Below are 21,519 nucleotides of genomic sequence, written 5' to 3' on the forward strand. Positions count from 1 at the left end.
ATATTTAACTAAATCAAGTAAACTGTCTGTTATTTTATTTATTTATTTTTTTAAGGAAAGAAAAGCTTTGCTTGTAAGTAATAAAAAACAAAATGTGTGGTTCATATTTACTGCACATTGTAACAGATATCATTATCAGTTAATGCTTTGATCATTTGGTTGTCAACTGTAGTAACATCTCCCTCAAGCCTCTTGGTATTAACAGCTATGCTTTCTGTAAAAATTGCTTTATTAGTCTTTTCTATTGCTATTTAAATTTGGAGTACTGAGTATTCATGTTGATGTCCAGGTTGACAACCCAGCAATCAAGACTTACAAGTTACATTAAATTAAATATATGACACCATTAACATTTCTCACAACATGCTGGGCCATTAGCTGACATGACCAACGTTCATGAGAACAATTAGGATAAATACTTATAAATAAAGCTTGTGGGAAAAAAAAAGCTTCCAAAAGTACCTATTAAACAAGGTAGAAAGTCATGATTTTTCTGTCAGCAAAAGCCAGACATGCATCCACAAGCTTTCTAATGAATCACTCTAACATTTTTGACAAAGCATTTCCAGTAATTCCACCTTTCTTCTACACACCGAAAAATCCCTAGAAACAACTCAAACAAAGATCTGTGAGCCCCCAGCTGTGGGGCTGGAGGGCAGGAACTAACACAGAGAGAGAGAGAGCTCTCTGCAGCTGGGGCAGAACAAAGGACAGTCAACCTACTATTAGTCACTCCCTCTCCGAGGCGGAGTTAGAAGAACAGAAACACTGGCAGACCTGTCCCTTGTCAGCTCTCTGTGCAAGATCAGATTCCTCTCACAACAGTCTTTGTTTACACTAGTCAGTAAACTGAACTACAGTCCTGACAATGACACTTAATTGTACATGTGTACAGCTTTACACAACTCAAGTATACACACATGACACACACATTGCATGCTCACACAGAATGACACAATGGCACAGATACACACACACACACTTCAAAAGCTGAGAAATGTGACAACACATATTAATACAAGAATAAGAAATCACACCCACTTATCACTTCAGCACACCCCTCCCCTCTCCTCTCACCCTCTCTGCATCCTTCTAGTTTTTTCCTACAAATTCTCATCAACCATAAACTCCATCTTTGAGTTAAAGCACTTCTCTTAGGACTGGCCTGGATTTAAGATACAGAAACTGAACACACACTGGGGATATTGAATCTTATCAAGTTATCCTTTTTTTCTGTGTGCATGTGGCTTTTTTTCTTTCTTTTTTTAAAAACATTAATTTTCTTCAGGCGATAAAAAAGCAACAAAAACTGCTCAACACAGTGTAAAACTTTGAAAATAAATACTTTCCTTCAAACTGCAGTAATACTCACCAGCTGCTAACACTTCATCTACCTCTTTTTAGCCAGTTCTAACCAATGTATGAGAGCAAATGGTACTTAAAAAGAAATGACTTGCTTTTGATTAAAATGGAATCCTTGAAAGTTTAAGACTGGAACTATTTTCCTCATATTCATTCTAAACCAAGTCATTCCTATTCAAAGAACTTTATCTTTTCACTTTCAAAACCCAGTCAAATAATAGTTTTATTCTGATTCAAGCCATTTCTTTCCATAGAACTTTTACCTTTTCACATTCACTGCTCAGTCAAATAGTAGTTTTAATCCGAATCAAGCCATTTCTTTCTCCATTTACTTTTACTGACTTTGTTTTACACTTCAACTGCTCAGTCCAATAGTAGTTTTATTCCAGATCAAGCCATTTCTGTCCACAGTTACTTTTATACTTTTTCCTTTTCAGTCAAACAGTTCAAGCTAACTCATGAGATGAGATGGAGATCATAGATACGCTTAAAATAACTTGAGTTGAATGCAAAATTTTGCAGAGAAGAAAATTTTTCTTGCGTTTTTGCCTGGCAGAATGATGAAGATTTAGTTTCAGTTTCCAGGTGTCAAAGCATGCGGACAGATCCATATATGCTTTACCACATCTGCTAGGGGAAAGCAAAAAAAGAGCAGATGCCTGGCCTCTGCAAAACCCAGAGCACTGATCAGGCCTTGAAAATGATGAGACTTTTTAGGTGTTACATTCTTCTTTTTAATTTAAGTAACGTTCTCTGGCCAGCTAAAAAAATAATTTACACCACTAAAATGTGCACTCTCAAATATCCATGCGCTTCAAAGTCATGTCACACTGTTAAAGATATGTGCAATGTGCATAAATTTTCCAATTATTACCTAGAAGTAATATAAATATGACAAATGTACATAAAAAATTGAGAAAATGTCATGTCTTCACCACTTTGATATAAAACACTGAGCATAATATTAATAATGAAACAACAACTGAACAAACAGAAAAGGAAACATACATTAATTTATCAGATCCTGTCTGCAGTTGCATTTCATCTTATTTTACAATTATCTTATTATGGTTGATATCAGTTCTTGGACCAGAGCTAAGAACCTATGACAACAAAAGGAAAATCCACTTTGATAGGAAAACAAATACACTTGCAGGAAAGAAAAATGACACATGAGTCAGAAAAATATTATTTGAAAACATAGTGGTTAAATGTTATCAATGCCAACAATTAATTTTAAATCATGAAACTGTCATTTATTCAACACTGTCTGAATGTTTACCATATGAAAAAAACACAGTAACTTATTTTGGATACTGATATGATCATTTATTATACATGTAAAATGTACAATATGGCTTCCAGGTGAAACTAGAATTTAAACAAAAAAAATCATTAAAATGATAAAGGGTCATAACAGTGTTTCATCACCCGAAAAAGTATTTTCCAGACAATGAAAGTGTTCTAACGTCTGGTCTGCGTGGGAGTTGAAGTTCTGCCTACCAAAATAAATGTGGTTTGTATTCTTTCTTAAAAATGAATAAATAATTTCTTTTCAAATGTAAATGACTCACTCATGGCATCAATCCATTGCCCTGTTTGCTACTGTAACTGGGTCGTTTTATCAATCCATTGCTCTGTTTGCAAACTATATCCACTTGGCTTTGTTGTGCATTTTTTCACAATCCTCAGTATGTAAAGTAGGTCATGTCCTCTTTCCTGAAATGGTGAGTATGATCAGATATGTGTGCAGAACTTGAATCTTATTCTATTTCATTTTTAAAGATCTGGGATACTCAACTCCAGTGAGGAAAACACTGCCTGGGGACTAACACTGAGCAGTGAACTGAGCAGACATGCCATATAGCCCTAGGCCTTCATTTACCAACACTACTTCACTAGTATGATTCAATTATTATTGTTGCTAAAAAGTTTTGATGGAAAACTTGTCCAGCTTCCTTTTTAAAAAGATGCCAAAATGTGACCTTATGCAACTGAATCTGTGACAAAAAGTATTAATGCATGGGTTTGGGAAAGTACTCACTGGAGGAAATCTACATAATTTTGAAGGGAAAAAAAGTTTAGACCCAATTTAAGTGGTTCTTGGGAATAGAAAGTTATCAAGTGGGCTATCCACAAGGATGAAAAAAAAAGGCTATTCACAACTTTTCAGAAAATGGCAAGGTGGGATTTAATGATTAAATGCAGCCTGTTTTACCCATTTCCGTTCCTCTGGGGACCAACTCTGCTAAGTTTTCACCATGTGTCAGATTAGTGAGCATGGATGAGCATGTCATAACACACCAAAAGCAAAATTGTGGCCTTTTCATCCCATGCATGCAAATTATTATCAACTGATAAAGGAACTTTTCATTTGTTCTCTATCAGCTCCATTGCCTCCTTTCCAAATGATTTTATTTGCTGTTGAGCTGATTATTTATAACATAAACTATGGACCCAGTAAGCAGCACATGTATACACTACCAACTATCAGCTCTTCCTGACCTCACAGCCAGTTCATGTGGCCTGCTGATTGTTCCATTGTTCTGTCTTAGTCTATTTTTGGTGCACTGACCTAGTTTTCTGAGATATATCCATCACGCCTTCAATCGAAAACTATTTTCTCTTTCATTCTGTTTAACTGGTATGCTGACTATATAATTCCCCCAATCACATTAATGTTTCTTGAAACTTGGGTAAACGGAAATAAGAAACCACTGTTTGTATTTGTATCCAACTAATTAGAATATTTGAGATCAATCCCAAGAAAATCGTGGAAAAGTCGGTGCTTCTGCTTGACTAACGTTCGACACAAAGCAGCTGGTGCGGCCGCGATCTCAGTCTCATTGTAAACAGTTGAAAAACTTGCATTGTAACCAACGCGCCGGCACATTACATTCAAGAAAAATGAAGAAAGTAAAAACAGCGCTGAAAGGTGTTCGACTCGACATGTATGTCACCGTTATCTTGGGGATGGATCAATATCACCACCACCTCCATCCAGCCCGAACGAGCAACGTTGGAGTCGGCCTAAATACGGCCCGATCACCGAGTCTTAGTTATTTTCAATGAGACTCCCAAATGTAGCATCAAGCAAAACTAGCTCCACTGCAAGACAATTAAAGCAAAACCTACCCTAGCCGAAAAAGGTCACAAATCGAAAAAAGTAATACCCACCAGAAGGCTGGAAGCCCTGCATAAGCGCTTGCCCTCCATTTTGTCGTTTCCAACCTCGCCAGTTGTTGCAGAGTTCGGGTTCACTTCCCCAAGAACAGAGCGAATCCTCTTCAAATCGATCACTATCTTCGAACGAAAACCTATCTCCCTCATATTCCCATTCAAACATCAAGTCCATGATGTTTGGAGGGACGAGCGAGATCCAACAAGGCTGGACTCGCCACTTTTTTTCGCTTTGGTCGTCGACTTACCGCAGCAGACTGTTCGCCACTCAGAATTATTGAGTGGAACAAGAAGAAATATTTTCCATTCTAAAACAATATTTCAGATTCTGAACTTTAGCCAAAGCATCAATTTGGAAAATTTCCTATTAATCTACGCACACTATTTCTGGGTAAGCCTAAATTTATGATCTGTTTGATGTTCAATTGTTCGCTTTGGCTGTACAATAACATACATTCGGGAGTGTCCGTAAACTGTCGGCAATGTCCGGAAACCTATTTCCGGCCCCAGATATTTTGGCCCCGTGACAGGTTCGAGATTTAGCGAGACTTTTCCTCTTCCGCTTTTGATCATCACACGGTGAGTTTGAATGTTTACGAAGTGAGAAGAATCCACCTCTTTTACAATCCATCTGTTCCATAAAGTAAGCCTCATGTATGCTTTTGTATTTTCAAATGTTTGCTTCTTTATTGGCTTCTATATCTTTACACGTTAAAGTCCGGAGATAGGTAAATTTGTAAAAAAATTAGACATCTCTTCAATTTACATGCTTCAGTGTAAGCATGCACCACTTTTTAACTTTTGATAAATAGATTCATTTTGTACAACCGTGTCATGATAAAAAAAAAAAAAAAAAAACGATTTATATAAGTTGATAGCGACGAATATAAATGTACCTTTGTTATTTCCAGATGGCACCCCGTAAAGGAAAGACTGTTCAACAGGAGCAGGTTGTTCTTGGCCCACAGGCCAAAGAAGGAGAAAACGTGTTTGGTGTGGCTCATATCTATGCCAGCTTCAACGACACTTTCGTACATGTCACCGATTTGTCTGGAAAGTAAGTAACTGCTGCTGGTGGAATAAGGAAGACCAATATTGTGTGAAATGTCAGCTGATAAGAAAAGTTGTCTCAACTCTGAAACTTGATGAATCAGATTCTTGAGGGAGCTTTTATTCAGTTTTGACATTCTAATATGCCAACATAGGCTGTCTCCATTTCTTCACTGGTAGCGATCATCTATTGACAAACCATAATTCGGTTGACTGCATATGCAGTGATGTTTCTTTTACTTTCTGGCAGCATTGACAATCATATTATTGGTTGTTCAGCAGGTGTGTTCAGCTTGATTATGTCCGCATAATGAAACCATCCCTTTCTAACTTATTTTGAAATATTAGTGGGTTGTGTAAAGAATGGATTACACAAATTTGGCAGTCATTTCTAGTTATTTTCATTTCACAAATTGCCAAGAGAACACCACTTTATTAGGTCGTCAGATTTTCTTATATGTGCAGCTCAGGTTTTGTAGTCTGTGCACCATAATGTGCTACTAAAATGATATAGTTCTTGGAACATGACAAAATTTTGTTTATCTTGACCACCTCATTATGCATTCCTTCCCTGTTCAGTGGTGAGTGTGTGGTTTTAATTAGAGGAATTCCATATTTCAGAACAAGCCTGAGTCAGCTTTGTATGGGCGATACAAGATAGTGCTATGAGGATAGTTCTGTTGAAATGGGGGAAAATGATGTATCAGTGTGCCAGGCTTGTCTCCAAGGTTCATTTCATTTGGTTGGTTGGGCTCTTGGCGATTAGTTAACAATTTTTTTAATTAAAAATGGTTAGCCTTGAAAGAACATTAAAATAGTGTATTGTGTGTGCTCATTTGTATGTTGCATTCTTGTGTACTGCTGGCCTTAATGCTATGGGTCATTCCAGAGAAGGGCTGAATGCTACAGAAATGTGTCTCAAGCTGATAAAGGACTCGGCATTTATTTTTTATTGCGAGTCTTGACAGTCTTGGTCATAACATTTTTCTTTCTCATTATCAGTCCAATGTATTTCAACAAAAAATGTTTTGTACCAAAACTGTTATGCCTGATATTGTGATAACAGCTTTATGCTCTTGTTCCCCTTCCCTTTTTTTTTTTTTTTTTTTTTTTTCTCTGAATGGTGTAAGGAGGAACATGAATGCTGGATGACATATGATAATACCTCGGGAGCTTTGGGGTTTTTTTTTGTTGGTTTTTTTGTTCCTACTTGTGATTTTAAAATTATGTACTTCTGCCTTGTGTCAGCAATGTACTAATTCCATTCATGTCTAGTGTTATCTTATAATTGGATATTTGCAGAGAAACAATCGTGCGTGTGACAGGCGGTATGAAAGTGAAGGCTGACCGTGACGAAGCCTCTCCCTACGCTGCCATGTTGGCTGCTCAGGACGTGGCTGAGCGCTGCAAGCAGCTGGGGATTACTGCTCTTCATATCAAGCTGAGGGCTACAGGAGGCAACAGGTATGCTATTTCAATTTGTGCATGTATTTATTTCCAGACTTGAACTGCTTCCAGATTGTCTCTGTTAGTAACTTTTAAGTCTGATCCAGCCCTGATCTCCTATGGTGTGCCACAAGGCTCTGTCCTGGGCCCTGTTTTGTTTGTTCTGTACACTGCTCCCCTTTCTGATGTCATTTCTGGCCATTCTGTTCTTCACCGCTCTTTTGCTGATGATACTCAGCTACAAAAGTCTGCAGAACAAAACCAAGTACATAGTCTGATTCTGTCAATGCAGGATTGTATTCTCGATGTTAAACCCTGGATGACATTCAACAAACTAAAGTTGAATGATGACAAAACTGAAGCTGTGATTATTTCCTCTGCAAGAATGTCCACATCTGCTTTTCCTGCCTCCATTGTGGTTGGTGATGCCACAGTTCAGTTTTCCAAACCAGAAAGGAACCTTGGGGTCATTCTTGACTCCAACCTCAGCATGCATGCTCAGGTAGTAAACCTGATACGCATAGTCCATTGTGAACTTCATCGCATCAACTTTATCCGTCAGTACCTTTCTGTTGAAACTACTAAAACTCTTACTTCTGCTTTTATGCTGTCACAAATTGACTACTGTAATTCTCTTCTCATAGGCTGTCCGCATAATATTCTTCAGCGAATTCAAAACAATGCTGCCTGTCTGACTCTGAGTTCCACGTACTGATCACATTTCTCCGCACTCTGCATTGGCTCCCCATTGAAGTGAGAATTAAATACAAAGTTGCGTGTCTCTGCTATTCTGCTTTCCACTCCTCAAGACCTACTTTTCTTTCTGACCTTATCAGTGTTTACACTCCCACAAGAAATCTCTGCTCTTCCTCTGTTACCTTTTGAAACTTCGTGTCAATACAAGAACCTATGGTGAACGTTTGTTCTTCTTTGCTGCTCCTCACATCAGAAACAACCTTCCTCATCATATCCGTGCATCTGACTCATCTTTTTTTAAACCTATCTATAAGTACTCTCAGCTTTTCTCCAGCACCACCCATGTCAGCTCACTTTGGATGTATGTAGAGTGGGAAAGGGAGAGTGTGAGTGGGGGGAGGGGGTATTGAGAAAGAGTGGTCTTGAATATTTTATGTTACTTGTAATATTATTCTTTCATGTAAAGCGCCCTGAGCTCTTAGTGAGAAAGGGCGCTATATAAATGTCCTTTATTATTATTATTGATACCTTGACAAGTAAATTTGAAACATGTCTGTTGTAATGACGCTAGATGCTCGTAACATGACTAAACCTGTAGTTTTGCACCTATGACTGATCAAACCCAGTTTTGCTGAAGAGATTAAAGTTGCCGAGGGGATTGTACTGATCATGAACATTTAAATGACCGTCTATCTCTGTTAATGATTCACAGCAATTATAGTCTGATATTGTGGAAAGGGATAAGCATCACTGAACGCACACATAACAGCTAGTATTATCAGGGAACAGGTATGCAGACTATCAGTATAATTTCTGTATGTTTCGCATGCATTTTGCAATTTGTCTTCATGTGTGTTTAATTGAGTGTTTCCTTTTTGTATGTGTGGCTTTGTATTTGTCACAGGTTTCTCTGTGAAATTTAGGCTGTTCTTTCCATGGAAAGCCTGTAACAGGGTTGCGGTGCCACCTTTTTCTTTTTTCATTGTCTGCAAGTGGAGTTTTACTAAGTGGACCTTTCTATAGAATTTTGTCTGGGACAGCTCTGTTGCTGTAGATTCTTTTACGTGTGTTAAGTGCATGCCACAAACAGGATCTGGATTTATTATCTTATCCAAATGACAAGTGTCGAGGCCACCACTCGAGGTCTAATGCAGGGGAAGAAAATATTGTGGGGTTCTACTAGTATTAGTTTGGTTCTGTCATTTCTTCCCCTACTTTTGTTCTAATTTGATATGAGTACCAAGTGACTTTTGTGTGTGTGTTTTGTTTGTGTGTATGTCCACTAGAAATTCTGAACAACTTATTTACTTTGGTAAGGAACAACACATATAAACTACCAGTATTTGGGTCTGATAATTGAGAGTTGAAAGAGATTTCATTACAGTTTTCTGTTCATGAGACTCAATTGTTTTGTTGTTGTTTGGCGGTCATTTTAAGCCTCACTGATAATAAATCTAGGATTAGAATTGATCAGAAACTCAGGACTTGATGACATTGGTGTCTGATTTTCCTGCATGTTAGTTTCACATTTACTGAAAGGTTGCATAGTCATTTTGGAAAGGTTATTTGAATCGAGTTTTTATGGGTTTTTTCCCCTCTTCCTACGACATGCTTGAGACGGAATGAGTGTTGAATTTTATACAAATGGGACTGCTTTAATTTTCATTTTCTTATTGTAAAAAAGTAGGTGGGTTTTTTTATGCGTGCGTTTGGTTTTTTGGGGTTTTTTTTTTTACATTTCTAGTTTATTTTCATGATCTTATTTATTAGCGAGAATTAACCCCTGTGTATAAGGTGGTTGGATCTCAGATTTTACAAAAACCAGCTGAGAGGATGGACAGATTACTCTTATCAAAATAAGAAGCTTTTGTTTTCAGAGGAAAAACTTAATGAACATAGAGAATTGGATGTCTTGCATATCTTGACAGAGCATTGTTTTCCTTTTTCAGAACCAAGACACCTGGACCAGGTGCACAGTCTGCCCTCAGAGCTTTGGCTCGTTCAGGCATGAAGATTGGGCGCATCGGTAAGTGTTTATCCTTCAGACTATGATTACACTTAATTTTCATTACAGACCTTGAAGACGCTTGTTTCTGTTCGAAGGTTGTGATTGTGTGTGTTGCATTCTTGTGTACTGCTGGCCTTAACACTATGGGTCATTCCAGAGAAGGGCTGAATGCTACAGAAATGTGTCTTCAGCTGATAAAGGGCTCAACATTTATTTGTGAGTCTTGACAGCTTTAGTCACAACACTTGCTTTATACCAGACCATGCTTTTGATTAATATTACACTCTCGTGAAGCCCAGAATGAAGGTTTTTCTGTTTTCATATACCACTAGCATAAAACAAAGTGTAATACTTGTCTGTGCTGTGTCTATGCAGAAATTGCAAATAGTCTGTACTGGGTCCTTGCAGAAATGGCTTAAACTTCATTGGGGGCAAATATTTTTTTTATTGTGAAGGAGGGCAGTCTTCAGTCTTCGTTCTAGCATCAAACATTGCACCATCTAAGTCTGAAAGATCTTCAAACATTTAGGTCTGACATGTGCCCATGATGTGTACATGCTGATGCCAGAGTTTTGAAACTGGCATTTTTGGCAGTTAACGCAAGTGATGAAGAAACCATGTGGCATATAGCTGGTTGTATTTTAGGACTGAAAACCTTGCCCTTTTTGTAGATGTGGCTGGCTGTTAGTGTATTTGACGAAACATAATCATGATAGAAAATTCCCAAAAAGGTCAGATTGACAACATAGTGATGTTGGGGTTCTGCTCCTTTATGAGGTATGCGACAACGAGCAATATGATTGCGTGTGGTTGTATGTTTAGAGAGATCTGTGAGACTGCAGATTGTTGTGTGTGGAAGTTCTCTGTATTTGGCTCGTATTTGTTCATATTTTAATACTTCCTTTCCATGTATGCCTTATTTTTTTCTTATTCATTTGCCTATGAACCAAACTGTATTGGCACATTGTCATTATTTTATTGCAGAGGATGTGACTCCAATTCCCTCTGACAGCACCAGGAGGAAGGGAGGTCGCCGTGGTCGTCGTCTGTAAAGTGACTGCAGTTACATACAAATGTGCAGAGAAGGAAAAAAAATAAACTTTGAAGTGAAGCACTGTTTTCAAGTGTGGTGTGAGTGAAAACGTGACTATGTGGTGGTAGTGGTGGTGAACAAAAAAGGTAGTGTTCCAAATTAGGCTTGCTTTGTTATTGCGAAAATAGTTTTTTGTGATTCAAGTTTTCTGTATTTTATTGAGAAAGCTACAAAACGGTTGCATGGTTGTCATGATCAGCATAGTTGTTGTATCAACAGATTCCTGTTGACACAGCAGTAGAATGTACCTGATCATGTTTGTGTGTGTGTGGTCAGTTGAGGATGAACAGCATGGAAAAAATGCCCAATTCAGCCAGCATGGAAAATGGGACATGCACAAAATTTGCCCATCGTATTCAGGTGCTGAGCTCAAAGCTGCTACATCGCAAAAGCTTGCAAGAGAATGTGACCATTGCAATTCACTATTGGTGAAATAGATCACAGGTTTGAAAATGAATTCAGAAAAAACTTGTCCACTGATGTAAGTAACATCAAAAACTTTGTCTTTTCACTCTCTCTCTCGCCTCTACTGTGACCATCTGGTTTGTCTGCTTATCCATTGATTCCCCTCACTTTACATTCATAAACCCTCAACTCCGTAACATCAATCCTCTCTTGCATTGTTGCAATCTATTGTCTGCACGTCTCTCACAGAGTAAGTGCAGGATTTGCACTCTGTCAAAAGTAAATTTGCAAATCTTCCTTTCCTTTCCATCCACCTTACTGTCTCCTCCTCTCCACCCCATCTGTCTCTGCAATCAGGTTTAGGTGTTTATGCGTTCATTTATTATAAGTACATTTATAAATAAGTAAAACAAGGAATAAGTACTGTAAGCACAATTCAAACAAGTGCTGCTTGCCTTACCCATCAGTTTTCTTTTCCAAATTCCCAAATTCTGATCTTTTTCATAGACCTCGCTATCATCTTTTACTGATGCTGACATCTTTAAAAATTGATATAATGGCTGTAAAGTTATCATTTTGAAAGTGATGGCATGTACCTGTGTAATTGGCCTGATAATTCCTCTTTAGGTGCTTCGTACACATTCCAAAGCTTTGCAAATTTGATGTTTATATTGCTTTATCAAACCTGTTCCAAACTCAGAATGCAAAAAACTTACCAAGATCGGAAAACATTTCTCCTGAAAACTGATCTTTGTACACCATTTCTCCAGAATGAATCCTGCACCTGTACTGTGTCCGCTACCTGATGGGTAGCACAGGCAGCAGTGGTTTGAATTTTGTACCTTTGTCTTGCAAAGAGTAGGAACTTATTCTTTGTTTAATTGTATAAATGTGTAATGTTAAATGGTACTACCGATTACATGATCTGGCATCAAGAAGATAATTCTCAAGTAAGCAGTCCGCTACTGTCCTGGGTCTGTTGGGGATTGCAGTTACATGTCTAGTTTTATCTCAAAACTTTGATTGGTGATGCCAATTTTGGTTGAACAAAATACTGTTGTCTTTGCATGGGCGCAAACCTTATGCTTTTGGTTGATAGTAGGCTTAGGGTTATAAGTTAATATTCTGCAAAAATTCTGGCAGAAAAAGGTTTTATGCACAAATAATACATTCAGATTCTGTGTACATTGTCAAGTTGAACAATCGTGTTGATCAGCCACTATGTATCTGGCAGGCCTGATGCTGTTATTGTCTTATGTAGTACCAATCTCTAGTTTGACACATGAGACCAAAGCGCTTTGCAAACAGGAAGTTGTTTCCACAACAGGCCTGGGTACAGCTGACAGATATCTGCCTTTGAGCGCTCATTATTCGTTTCCTATGTCATTCAGTCATGTGCATGCACACAAATTTCAGGAGATTTTACAACAAAAAATTTGCAAGGAACAATTCCTGTTGCTGTGGGCTCTTTTACAAATGACAGTATGTGCTTTGTGCATGCTGCACATGGGACTGCTTTATGGTTTCCTCCAAATGACCACTCAAGGTCTTGTGGAGGGGGAGAAAAACCTGGTGACTGCAACTGAATATTCCATGTCCTCAGTACCATCCTATTTCACTATTGAGCAGATGATCAGACTGACCTCTGGTCATGTGATGGTCCATAATCAGTTGATGGAGTCACTGTGCAATATGTAAAATTCCTTTGGTACACACACAGCTCACGCTTAGCAAGAAGGAAAATGCCAAACATTAAGTTAAACCTTTCATTCAAGTGACACCATTGAAATACTATTGACACATTGTGCCACTTTTATTGAATCAGCCTTTGCATAATTAAAACGTGCACAACACTTTCTGGACATTAACCAACATTGTTCTGTTTCAGAACAGTAGCAAAAACTTTCCCAGCTGCATTTCAAGCTCATTGAAAGGCCTTGTATAGTCTTTTGTCTGATCATGAAGCTGCCTTCATGACATGACAGACTAGCGCACACTACCTGTTATAGGCTAACAATACATGCACTGGTGTGTCACCTCCCTTTCTTTGCAACAGATTGAAGGTTGGTTGTGCATTTTCCTCATCTCAAACTAAAAAATAGTTGTAAAAAATCAGCCAAGAACAGTTTGTGTACTTACAAGTAGTTTGTGTATGCAGGATTAAAAAAAAAATTTTTCTTAAGGAATTATGTGCATGGGTGATGAACAAGGGATTCAACATTGTCATTTTCATTCTTACAACTAATATATGCGGAAGTTTCCTTTCATATTTTACGACTATTAGACATTATTTTTGTTGGCTGTTACCTGGTAATGATATACTTATGAAAGAATAAAGATCTGAGGGTTCCAAAATATAAATCTTAAGTTGTCAGTGTTATTGTTTGTGTAGAAACTGGAAAAATATTTCTACATCACTGTCTCTGAATATCACAGCACTCTTGCTAAAGTTTTAAATTTAATAGGAAAAAAAGGAAAGCACAACGCCACAAGCATGCTCGCTACACAACAAAAAACTCAAAAACATTCACATGTTGCTATAGAGACATGTTAAATTGCAAGTCATTATAAACAAGTAGCCATATAACTGACAAACTGAAACTAGTGAATGAAATTATCATTAACAAAACAGCACTACAGAATAAAATCCTAAGTTGCCAAAAGCACTTAGAAAAAATGTGCATGTTGATTAATAATAAAACATTTTCAGAACCATACATTTTAAAGCAGATTAATTTAAAGTGGTAAAAATGTAAATAAAACACCATTAAAGAACATTGTAAACAGTGCCTGAGTTCAAAGAGGGAGATGGGCAGGGGGGCAACTGTTATCCGTTGTGAATCAAAGATGTAAATTTGCATGAGAAATACAGTCTCAAGAAATGCATCAGTTCATGTGTATGAATTTTAAACGTGCTTAGTTGAAAGGAAGTGGGCGTTATCATTTTTCAAAGGAGATAACCACGATCAAATAATCTGCTGAGGGCGGAAAGGAGCGGGTTCTGCCTTTCAAAGGAGGTAACTGATTAGATGGCATTGTGCAAGTGCACATGAATGGATGTCTGCAAAACTGACTGGCTGAGTAAATGTAATGTTCAATCTTTGGCAGTTCATAGTGTTCAATGTCATTAAATTAATACTAATCACATTTTCACCACATCTGGGGACAGTGGTGATCCACATCTGTGTTAGTGGATCAACAAAGTGCAACCTGGCACATGTCTCCATTGGCTAATCAAATATGAACAACTAATAATGCTCATTCTTTTTCCACAACAGTAGTTCCTACAATGGCTTACAAACAGCCTAAGTTGAAATAGGGGAAAATGGGGTTCATATTTAACATACATGGATAACTGCTTGCTAAACCAATGCTTATGGTGTACTTCTTGCTGTGGCAGGGGGGAAAAGACTTCACAGACTGGTTAAAACGCTGAAAGATGACCTGGCTTAAGTGGCATTTACATTACTACTGGATCACACATTCCACTGAAGTCACATTTCCCAGACTTCCCTTGTGTTTATCCCAGCTAGAAAGAGAAAGCTGTTTGAAAGACAAAACACAAATTGACCAATGGAGGGAGATTCTGGGGGTGTTAGCATGTCATGTTAACATTTTAAAATGAAACCTTTTTTGATCTTTGCATAAAATTAAGTACAAATGCTTAAAGATTTCACAATTCAAAAACAGCATCAAATATTACAAGTTTAAAACATTTATACTTTGTGACAGGAAATAAAGAATGTAAAAATAAAAGAAAAGTGGGAGGGAAGGTTGTGGGTGGGAGGGAAGGTTGTGGGTCAGAATGCAAACACACACACACACACACACACATAAGCAATCACACGCATACATCCATTAACTAAATGCTGCCATCAGGATCCTATGTGCATGACTGACATTACAAATGATAATAACTTAAAGTCAAATGGTGAATGGTGGGTTCTGTGTTTCAAGCAAAACATCTAAACTGTTACAAATAAATCAACAGTATTCCGACTGCAATAAATAGATAGTACACTATGTGTGGTTGCACATGTAGGTGCACATGTTGAAATGGACACAGATCTAAGTTTGTGACACTGAGCCTGTCAGTAGCATCTTTCATACTGACTTGATGAAACCAAATCCACTACAATGGAAAACAATTTGTTTTTTTGGTTTTTTTAAAGCCACATGACAACAGTGTCCAAGCAATATAACTCCAGTGAAGTGCTTCTTGCCAAGGGCCAACTACTAACTCAACAGATGTTTATACTTTTCAGAAACCAGCACAGCTGCAGATAAAACAGCTCAAGGTCCATCCGTTTTGCTTCTCCTTCGGCCAATCCACCATGCTCTGTTTTCTCTTTATTTTGAATTGACTTGGACTCCGAGAGGGTGGAGGGTCCTGGCTGGACAGCACACAGTACTAATATTCACTAGAAGCTTCAGAAGTCATGCTGTCCCCTCCACACCCCTTCCTCATAATTGTCCCTGGAGTGATGACATCAGTGATGAGTGCTTCCAGAAACAAGTAACACTATGACATACTTTTGTGAGAGAACTCGCTCACTGATGCCAGTGGGAAAGACAGAGACAACTCACTGATGCCAGAGGGAGAGACACTGGTGACCTGACGTAATGTCGGCAGGCATGGGGTGAGTCAAAACGATGACACAGATTGACTGTTACGAGTCAACTCACTGATGCCTTTGGAACACTGCAGATGACATGACAAATGTTGGCAGGCACAGGGTGAGATCAGTCCATGTCACATATAGGTGTCCTCTGTCGTCTCATTGACCAACTCCATGGCTGAAGGGGGGGACCTGCAATGGTTCAAGCATGTTAAAATTGGGTATCTTTTGATTGGTTGACTGTTCACAAGAACTTCCCATCATCATTTCCCACGTCATTCCCAGACTGCGTTTCTCACTCCCTCACTTGCATCCTCCAAAACAAATTTTAAATCATATTTTTTCAAGCAATCTCTACAGAACCCAAGCACTCCATTTGGCATGTTTGTGTGTGGGTACATGTGTTTTTGTGTTTTGGGTCTCATAACACGTTACTGTAAAGTACTTTGAGAGATTTGGAAGAGCTATACAAATGTACTTGTTTCTTTCAGCTGCACTCAACCACTCGATTCTCAATATATATGAAATTTTGTAATGGAATTATAATGATGTTTTTTTCACCCCCGCCCCCAAATAATCCCATTCTCCTTTTCTCGTGTGCTGTAGAAAGCGGCTCTCAGTGGCGTATCTCCTCATTCCCCTCCCATTCAAAAGGAACTATCCTAACCCTTGTGCAACCAATCAGGATTTTGACACATGAGGTTCACAGATATTATATCATTCAAAGTAGTAATTGTCCTCTACAGACACCCCATCTGTTGACTTTTCCCCTGCTCAAACTTTCCCGAAACCTTAAGCATATTATTGTTTTCTTAATTATACCATAATCACTGTTACAGAAATAGCATAAAAAACAAAACTGGCATTATTCATCTTTTAAAGAAACTTTTCACCCATAACAAACCCATACATTAGAGAAAAAAATCAAAACATAGCATGAAATTGAAATAATTTTTTAAAAGAAATTTTACCCCATGATAAAAGCAATGTATTATTTGAAGAAGAAAAAGAAATAAATGAACAACACATTCATAATTATGTAGTTGAAAATGTATAGATCTCAACATCATTTTGTATTATAAAGCACTGCCCCTCCAAATTATCTTCCTCTCTCAAAAGGTATACACTTATTGGTGCACAGATCAGTTTACTTCAAACTACTCTAGAAAAGGCTGTGAAAATGGAGGTCATTGATACTGATCTTGATTACATTGATGAAAATAAAAGCAACAACATTCCACAGCAAAACAGCAACATGCAAGCATAGCCAAGAGCAAAAACATCACACATTTATAAAAATTCACAACAGTAATTATGCCACACTTGTCAAAGTGGGACAATAGAACGAGGTTAAGGGGAAGCCAAAAGTTATCAAAACCTAACAAACTTTAACACAGCATATCCCACTCAAAACTGTATGTGTTTACATTTCTGTTCTATTTTAACTACTGAGTGTGAAGAAAGTGAGTATGAGATCACCCTGTCTCACTTGTCAGCAGTCAACGTTTAATGACAGCATTTTCTCAACAACTATATAAGCGGAATGGTAACCAAACTTGGTATGCTGGTTGGTATTAGTAAGATCTTTCCAGTTATCCCTTCATTATGCTGTGGTAAACAGTGAGAGGTAAAATGTCAAGTTGGTAATGTGACAAAATATAAGTTCAATATAGCTCACATCTTACAATACATCAAATTCTCTGTCAAACTTGGAATTTTTTTTATGTGGTCACTGTAACAGCATGATATGTATCAACATCCATGGTCAAGATCACAACACACCTTATGATAGTAGCGGGAAACTTTGCAGGTACAAAAGAGAAAGGTTTTGCATACAGCCTTCACCAAAGTTGGTACAGCTGACTCTTTTTAATAGAGAATAAACGCAGAATGAATCACAGACAAACCCCCTATCCCCTCCCTGACCCCTCACACCTTTACCCCCTGAAAAAAAATCTACGGTAGGATTGATATGACAAACTGTGAAACTGGTGTGACATCTATATTTCCCCAGTGGTTTCTTTGGCAAGTTCTTTGTTCAATAACATTAGTAAAAGAAAATATGTCTCAAAGATGAGTTTTCTTTTTGTGACATTATATCAGTGTGGTTAGTGATATCAAAGATGGATTTTCTTTAGTGACATTATATCAGTGTGGTAAGTGAACTGTGAGTAAGTGTGTACACAAATGAACATTTGGGTATTAAATATACGAGTGAAACTTTCCGTTTGGACCATCTGAACGTACAAGGTTCAAATTCCAGCAGTGCCTGAGCAGTTAATCAAGGGTGGAGATTGTTTCAGTTTTCCTGACGGACATTTAGAAAATGTAGACCTGCTTAACCCCCTACAAAATGCACTTGTGAAATATCACATATAATCCACGTACAATTTCAGTGCATCATAGAAGTAGAAATGTACCCATCATACAGTCATCATCACGCCCCAGAAAACAAGCATGGCTGCCACAGCAGCAAAGCAAGTGGCTGGCAGGAAAATGCCCATTCCCAAGAAAAAAAAAAGGTATTTTTGAGCCACAGCCTACAAATGTAATTAAACAAATCAGTTTCAGAAGACTGGGTCCTCCCCTCTTCAAAATGCACTGCCCTGTAAATTGCATCAACCTTCGTGGTTCCTCCTGACTCTTAACCCATTTCTTTTTTTAATATTTTTTATGTAATCATTTAAAATCTTTTTTTTCTATATTACCATTTTCAAATCTCTTAAGTTTCAACCATATTGATATTCATAAAAATAATTTGCTGCTTTCAAGTAGCTCTGTAGAGAAACAAACATCACTTCAGAACCTGCTTATGCCTTGAATATGCCTGTTAAGTTGCTCAATTTGGGGACTGGTTGAATACACATGCACTCATGTCATGAACACACTTGAGTTAGGGGCAACTCAATCAAAAACTTACACTCAAGTTAGGGGCAACTCAATCAAAAACTTACACTGCTCAGACTGATTGGTTTCTGTCAACAAAGAAAACTAAGAAATCAGAAAAACAGAAAGACCATACTGCCTCTATAAAATAAAAAGACGACCACTGACATCAGCTTAACACTGTGATTCCTACAATCAATGCACCGCTCACTCCATTACTGCATACTGTCTCAAGCAGTTACACTTACAATTACTGCTGCTTGACTAACTACATGCCTGCTTAATTCATAAACTAAATCACTGATCCAGCTCAAACCATGTTTGCCTTTCTTTGGTTAAAAAGAAAAGGACATGTAAAACAGTCTAATCAACTTTGTTATTTTGTTTTTCTGGTTATGATTTTGCACAATACACAGTATCTTTTTTCAAATAAAGTGGGCGATAAAGGTGAGGAGGAAATGAAGAAAATACACCTACACATTTCATACAATGGGGAAATATGCAGTGAAAGGACCTTTAGAAATTTACTTACACATCATGTATCAGTGTGATAGATACACAGACTGGTATCATATTATTAGATGACAAGAGTGATATATAAACAGTGATACTGAACAAATAAGATATACAGATAAAAACATACAGATTACATACATACACATATTCCCAGAAGACTGTGCATCATCATCATTATTATTATTGTTATTACAATTATTATTATTAAATGCATGGCAAGAATGAATCATACACCAGCATATATATCTATTAATGATAATAAAGAGTGATAAAACATCACCTATAAATTCTGTGTGAATAAATACATATCAACATGAAACATACAAACCACTTAACCAGTGTACATATAAACCGGAGTGCAACAGTGAAGCATGCACATGCTGGGAAAAAAAAACCCACAAAAACAACCTCAAATCCAGTGAACATTTCAGGGAAACATTTCCTTCAGCAACAACACAGAACAGAAGGAACAAATAAACTGTATCACCAATAAGGCCACTGCATTAACTAAGAGGGAAGAACAAAAATTTTTTTTTTTTTTTTAAACACGATAAAACAAAGGAATACCAGCTGCTCCAAAACAAAAACAATGGTATGAATCAACAGAAACACAAAGTCAAACCCATAGCACTGTTTTCAGAGGAAAGTGCATGTGAACTCCTGTCATATAATTCCACATCAACCCCCACGTGTGCACTTAACTGTGCTGGTAAGGACATGCACTCATGCAGGGTTTCTTTAAATAATTACCAAAAGTGGACAAGGAAATTAAATAACAGTAACAACAATGTACAATTCTCCTTCAGTAACACAAACAACAACAACAAAAAATTAGTAACAAGTGACTGTTCCTGTGCCCTGAATCCCTCTTCCTCTTGTTCTCCCCTCCACCATCCCCGCTCCTGCTCCACTACCCCCCAACCCCTCTTCACCCTCATCCTCCTGAATACACAGAATTTAGCATGTCAACTGGAATGACCCAGACTTAAAACTTCTGATTTCTTTCTTCCTGGACATTCAGTTTGCTGCTTTTCGTTTTCCTTGTGTGTGCATTTTTATTAAAAAACAAAAAAACAATCAAAAAACAAACAGTAATATTTAATCCCCTTTTTCAAAAATACTGGTAATACAGTAGTGGTTGCTTGAGGAATCTGAATGGCTGTCACACACACCCTTCCCTCTCCTCACCCCCACCACTCCCTGCACACATGGTCCACACAAGATTGGTTCATTCAAATGTACAGAAAGATGTGGCAACAATAGCACACCCTGACACACACACTCTCTCTCTCTCTCTCTCTCTCAGTCTTTTAAAACACCCCAGAGCATGCACATTGGGTACAAAAAAACAAAAACAAAACAAAACAAAACAAAAACAAAGAAACACACACACACACACACACACACACACACACACACACACACACACAACTGCTGCATTAGCCACTGCCAAGGGAAAAAAGAAAGAACTAAGGAGACAGGCCAGCTGAATTTATACACAGGCTCACATGCAAAAGTACATTACAACAGGTGACACAAGGATAACTCAAGCCCCACAGCTGAATGAACACATGCACATTTTGTCCCAAAGGCAAATCTCAAGGACAACACAAATAGACACAGAAAGGGTAGGTGCAACAAACAACATCAAAACATGAGGCTGTAACCAACATTGTGCTTGCATCCAAAACTGACAGGTAAATTCATACAAGTGATCAACAAATTAACAAATAAACACATAAAATAAAACCAATCCATGTAAAAATAAACACAAAAAATAGAATAAAATGTGGCCAGTCCACATGAAAACAAAACGATAAAGACCAAGCTTACATGGGGGAAGGGGGGGATGCTAAATGTATACCAATGAACTGACCAAGGAAGGTTTTTGTTTTCTTTCAATACTCACCATCAGATTTCTGACAGCTCTCTATCAGCATCCTCATTAACTGGTATAGCTTTCTTATAGTACAGAAGCAGAAACAAAGGCTGCCATGTGTACACATGTTAGTTGAAATAAAACAGAGCAGGTGCACACCCACACACACAGAAACTCTCTCTCTCACACACACACACACACACACACACACACACACACTATGTCATTCTTTTCAGTAAAAAGCAATTTCGCAAACAGATTTCATTTTCACACAATAAGATATATTCTAGAAGTAAACCAGTGTGTTATGTGATGCCAGTAGACCAAATCTTGAACAGCACACTGTGATCTATAAACTAATGAACAAAGAGAAGCAATA

At 37.8% G+C, this 21,519-nt stretch overlaps 3 protein-coding genes across 8 annotated transcripts in view; 1 reads left to right on the forward strand and 2 right to left on the reverse strand.

The window, feature by feature from the left end:
- The window catches only part of LOC143288805 (zinc finger SWIM domain-containing protein 8-like), a 41,900-nt gene extending 37,053 nt beyond the window's left edge, over nt 1-4,847 (reverse strand). The window contains exon 1 of the mRNA XM_076597443.1: nt 4,540-4,847. Coding sequence (XP_076453558.1) covers nt 4,540-4,717 — 178 coding nt within the window. The 5' untranslated portion in view covers nt 4,718-4,847. The remainder of the gene's footprint in view (nt 1-4,539) is intronic.
- A 145-nt stretch (nt 4,848-4,992) lies between these two features.
- On the forward strand, nt 4,993-10,853 carry LOC143288788 (small ribosomal subunit protein uS11). Of its 2 annotated transcripts, none has more exons than XM_076597425.1 (5): nt 4,993-5,121; nt 5,454-5,599; nt 6,895-7,056; nt 9,684-9,760; nt 10,727-10,853. In XM_076597425.1, exons 2-5 carry the CDS (start codon nt 5,454-5,456, stop codon nt 10,792-10,794), a joined length of 453 nt encoding a protein of 150 aa, XP_076453540.1. In that variant the 5' UTR covers nt 4,993-5,121; the 3' UTR covers nt 10,795-10,853. The 2 variants fall into 2 exon arrangements, with proteins under 2 accessions (XP_076453540.1, XP_076453549.1); XM_076597434.1 differs by lacking the exon at nt 4,993-5,121 and adding an exon at nt 5,163-5,185.
- Nucleotides 10,854-12,326: 1,473 nt separating this feature from the next.
- The window catches only part of LOC143288746 (uncharacterized), a 46,291-nt gene continuing 37,098 nt past the window's right edge, over nt 12,327-21,519 (reverse strand). For 3 of the 5 annotated variants that reach the window (XM_076597401.1, XM_076597375.1, XM_076597381.1), the window contains 2 exons: nt 18,814-18,834; nt 12,327-16,051 (listed from right to left, as the gene is read on the reverse strand). In XM_076597401.1, the coding sequence (XP_076453516.1) occupies nt 18,819-18,834 (16 nt within the window). In that variant the 3' untranslated portion in view covers nt 12,327-16,051; nt 18,814-18,818. The remainder of the gene's footprint in view (nt 16,052-18,813; nt 18,835-21,519) is intronic. The other 2 variants (XM_076597389.1, XM_076597394.1) reach the window with 1 other exon arrangement.

This window comes from Babylonia areolata, chromosome 1, assembly GCF_041734735.1.
Source record: "Babylonia areolata isolate BAREFJ2019XMU chromosome 1, ASM4173473v1, whole genome shotgun sequence".
Lineage (NCBI taxonomy): Eukaryota > Metazoa > Mollusca > Gastropoda > Neogastropoda > Buccinidae > Babylonia > Babylonia areolata.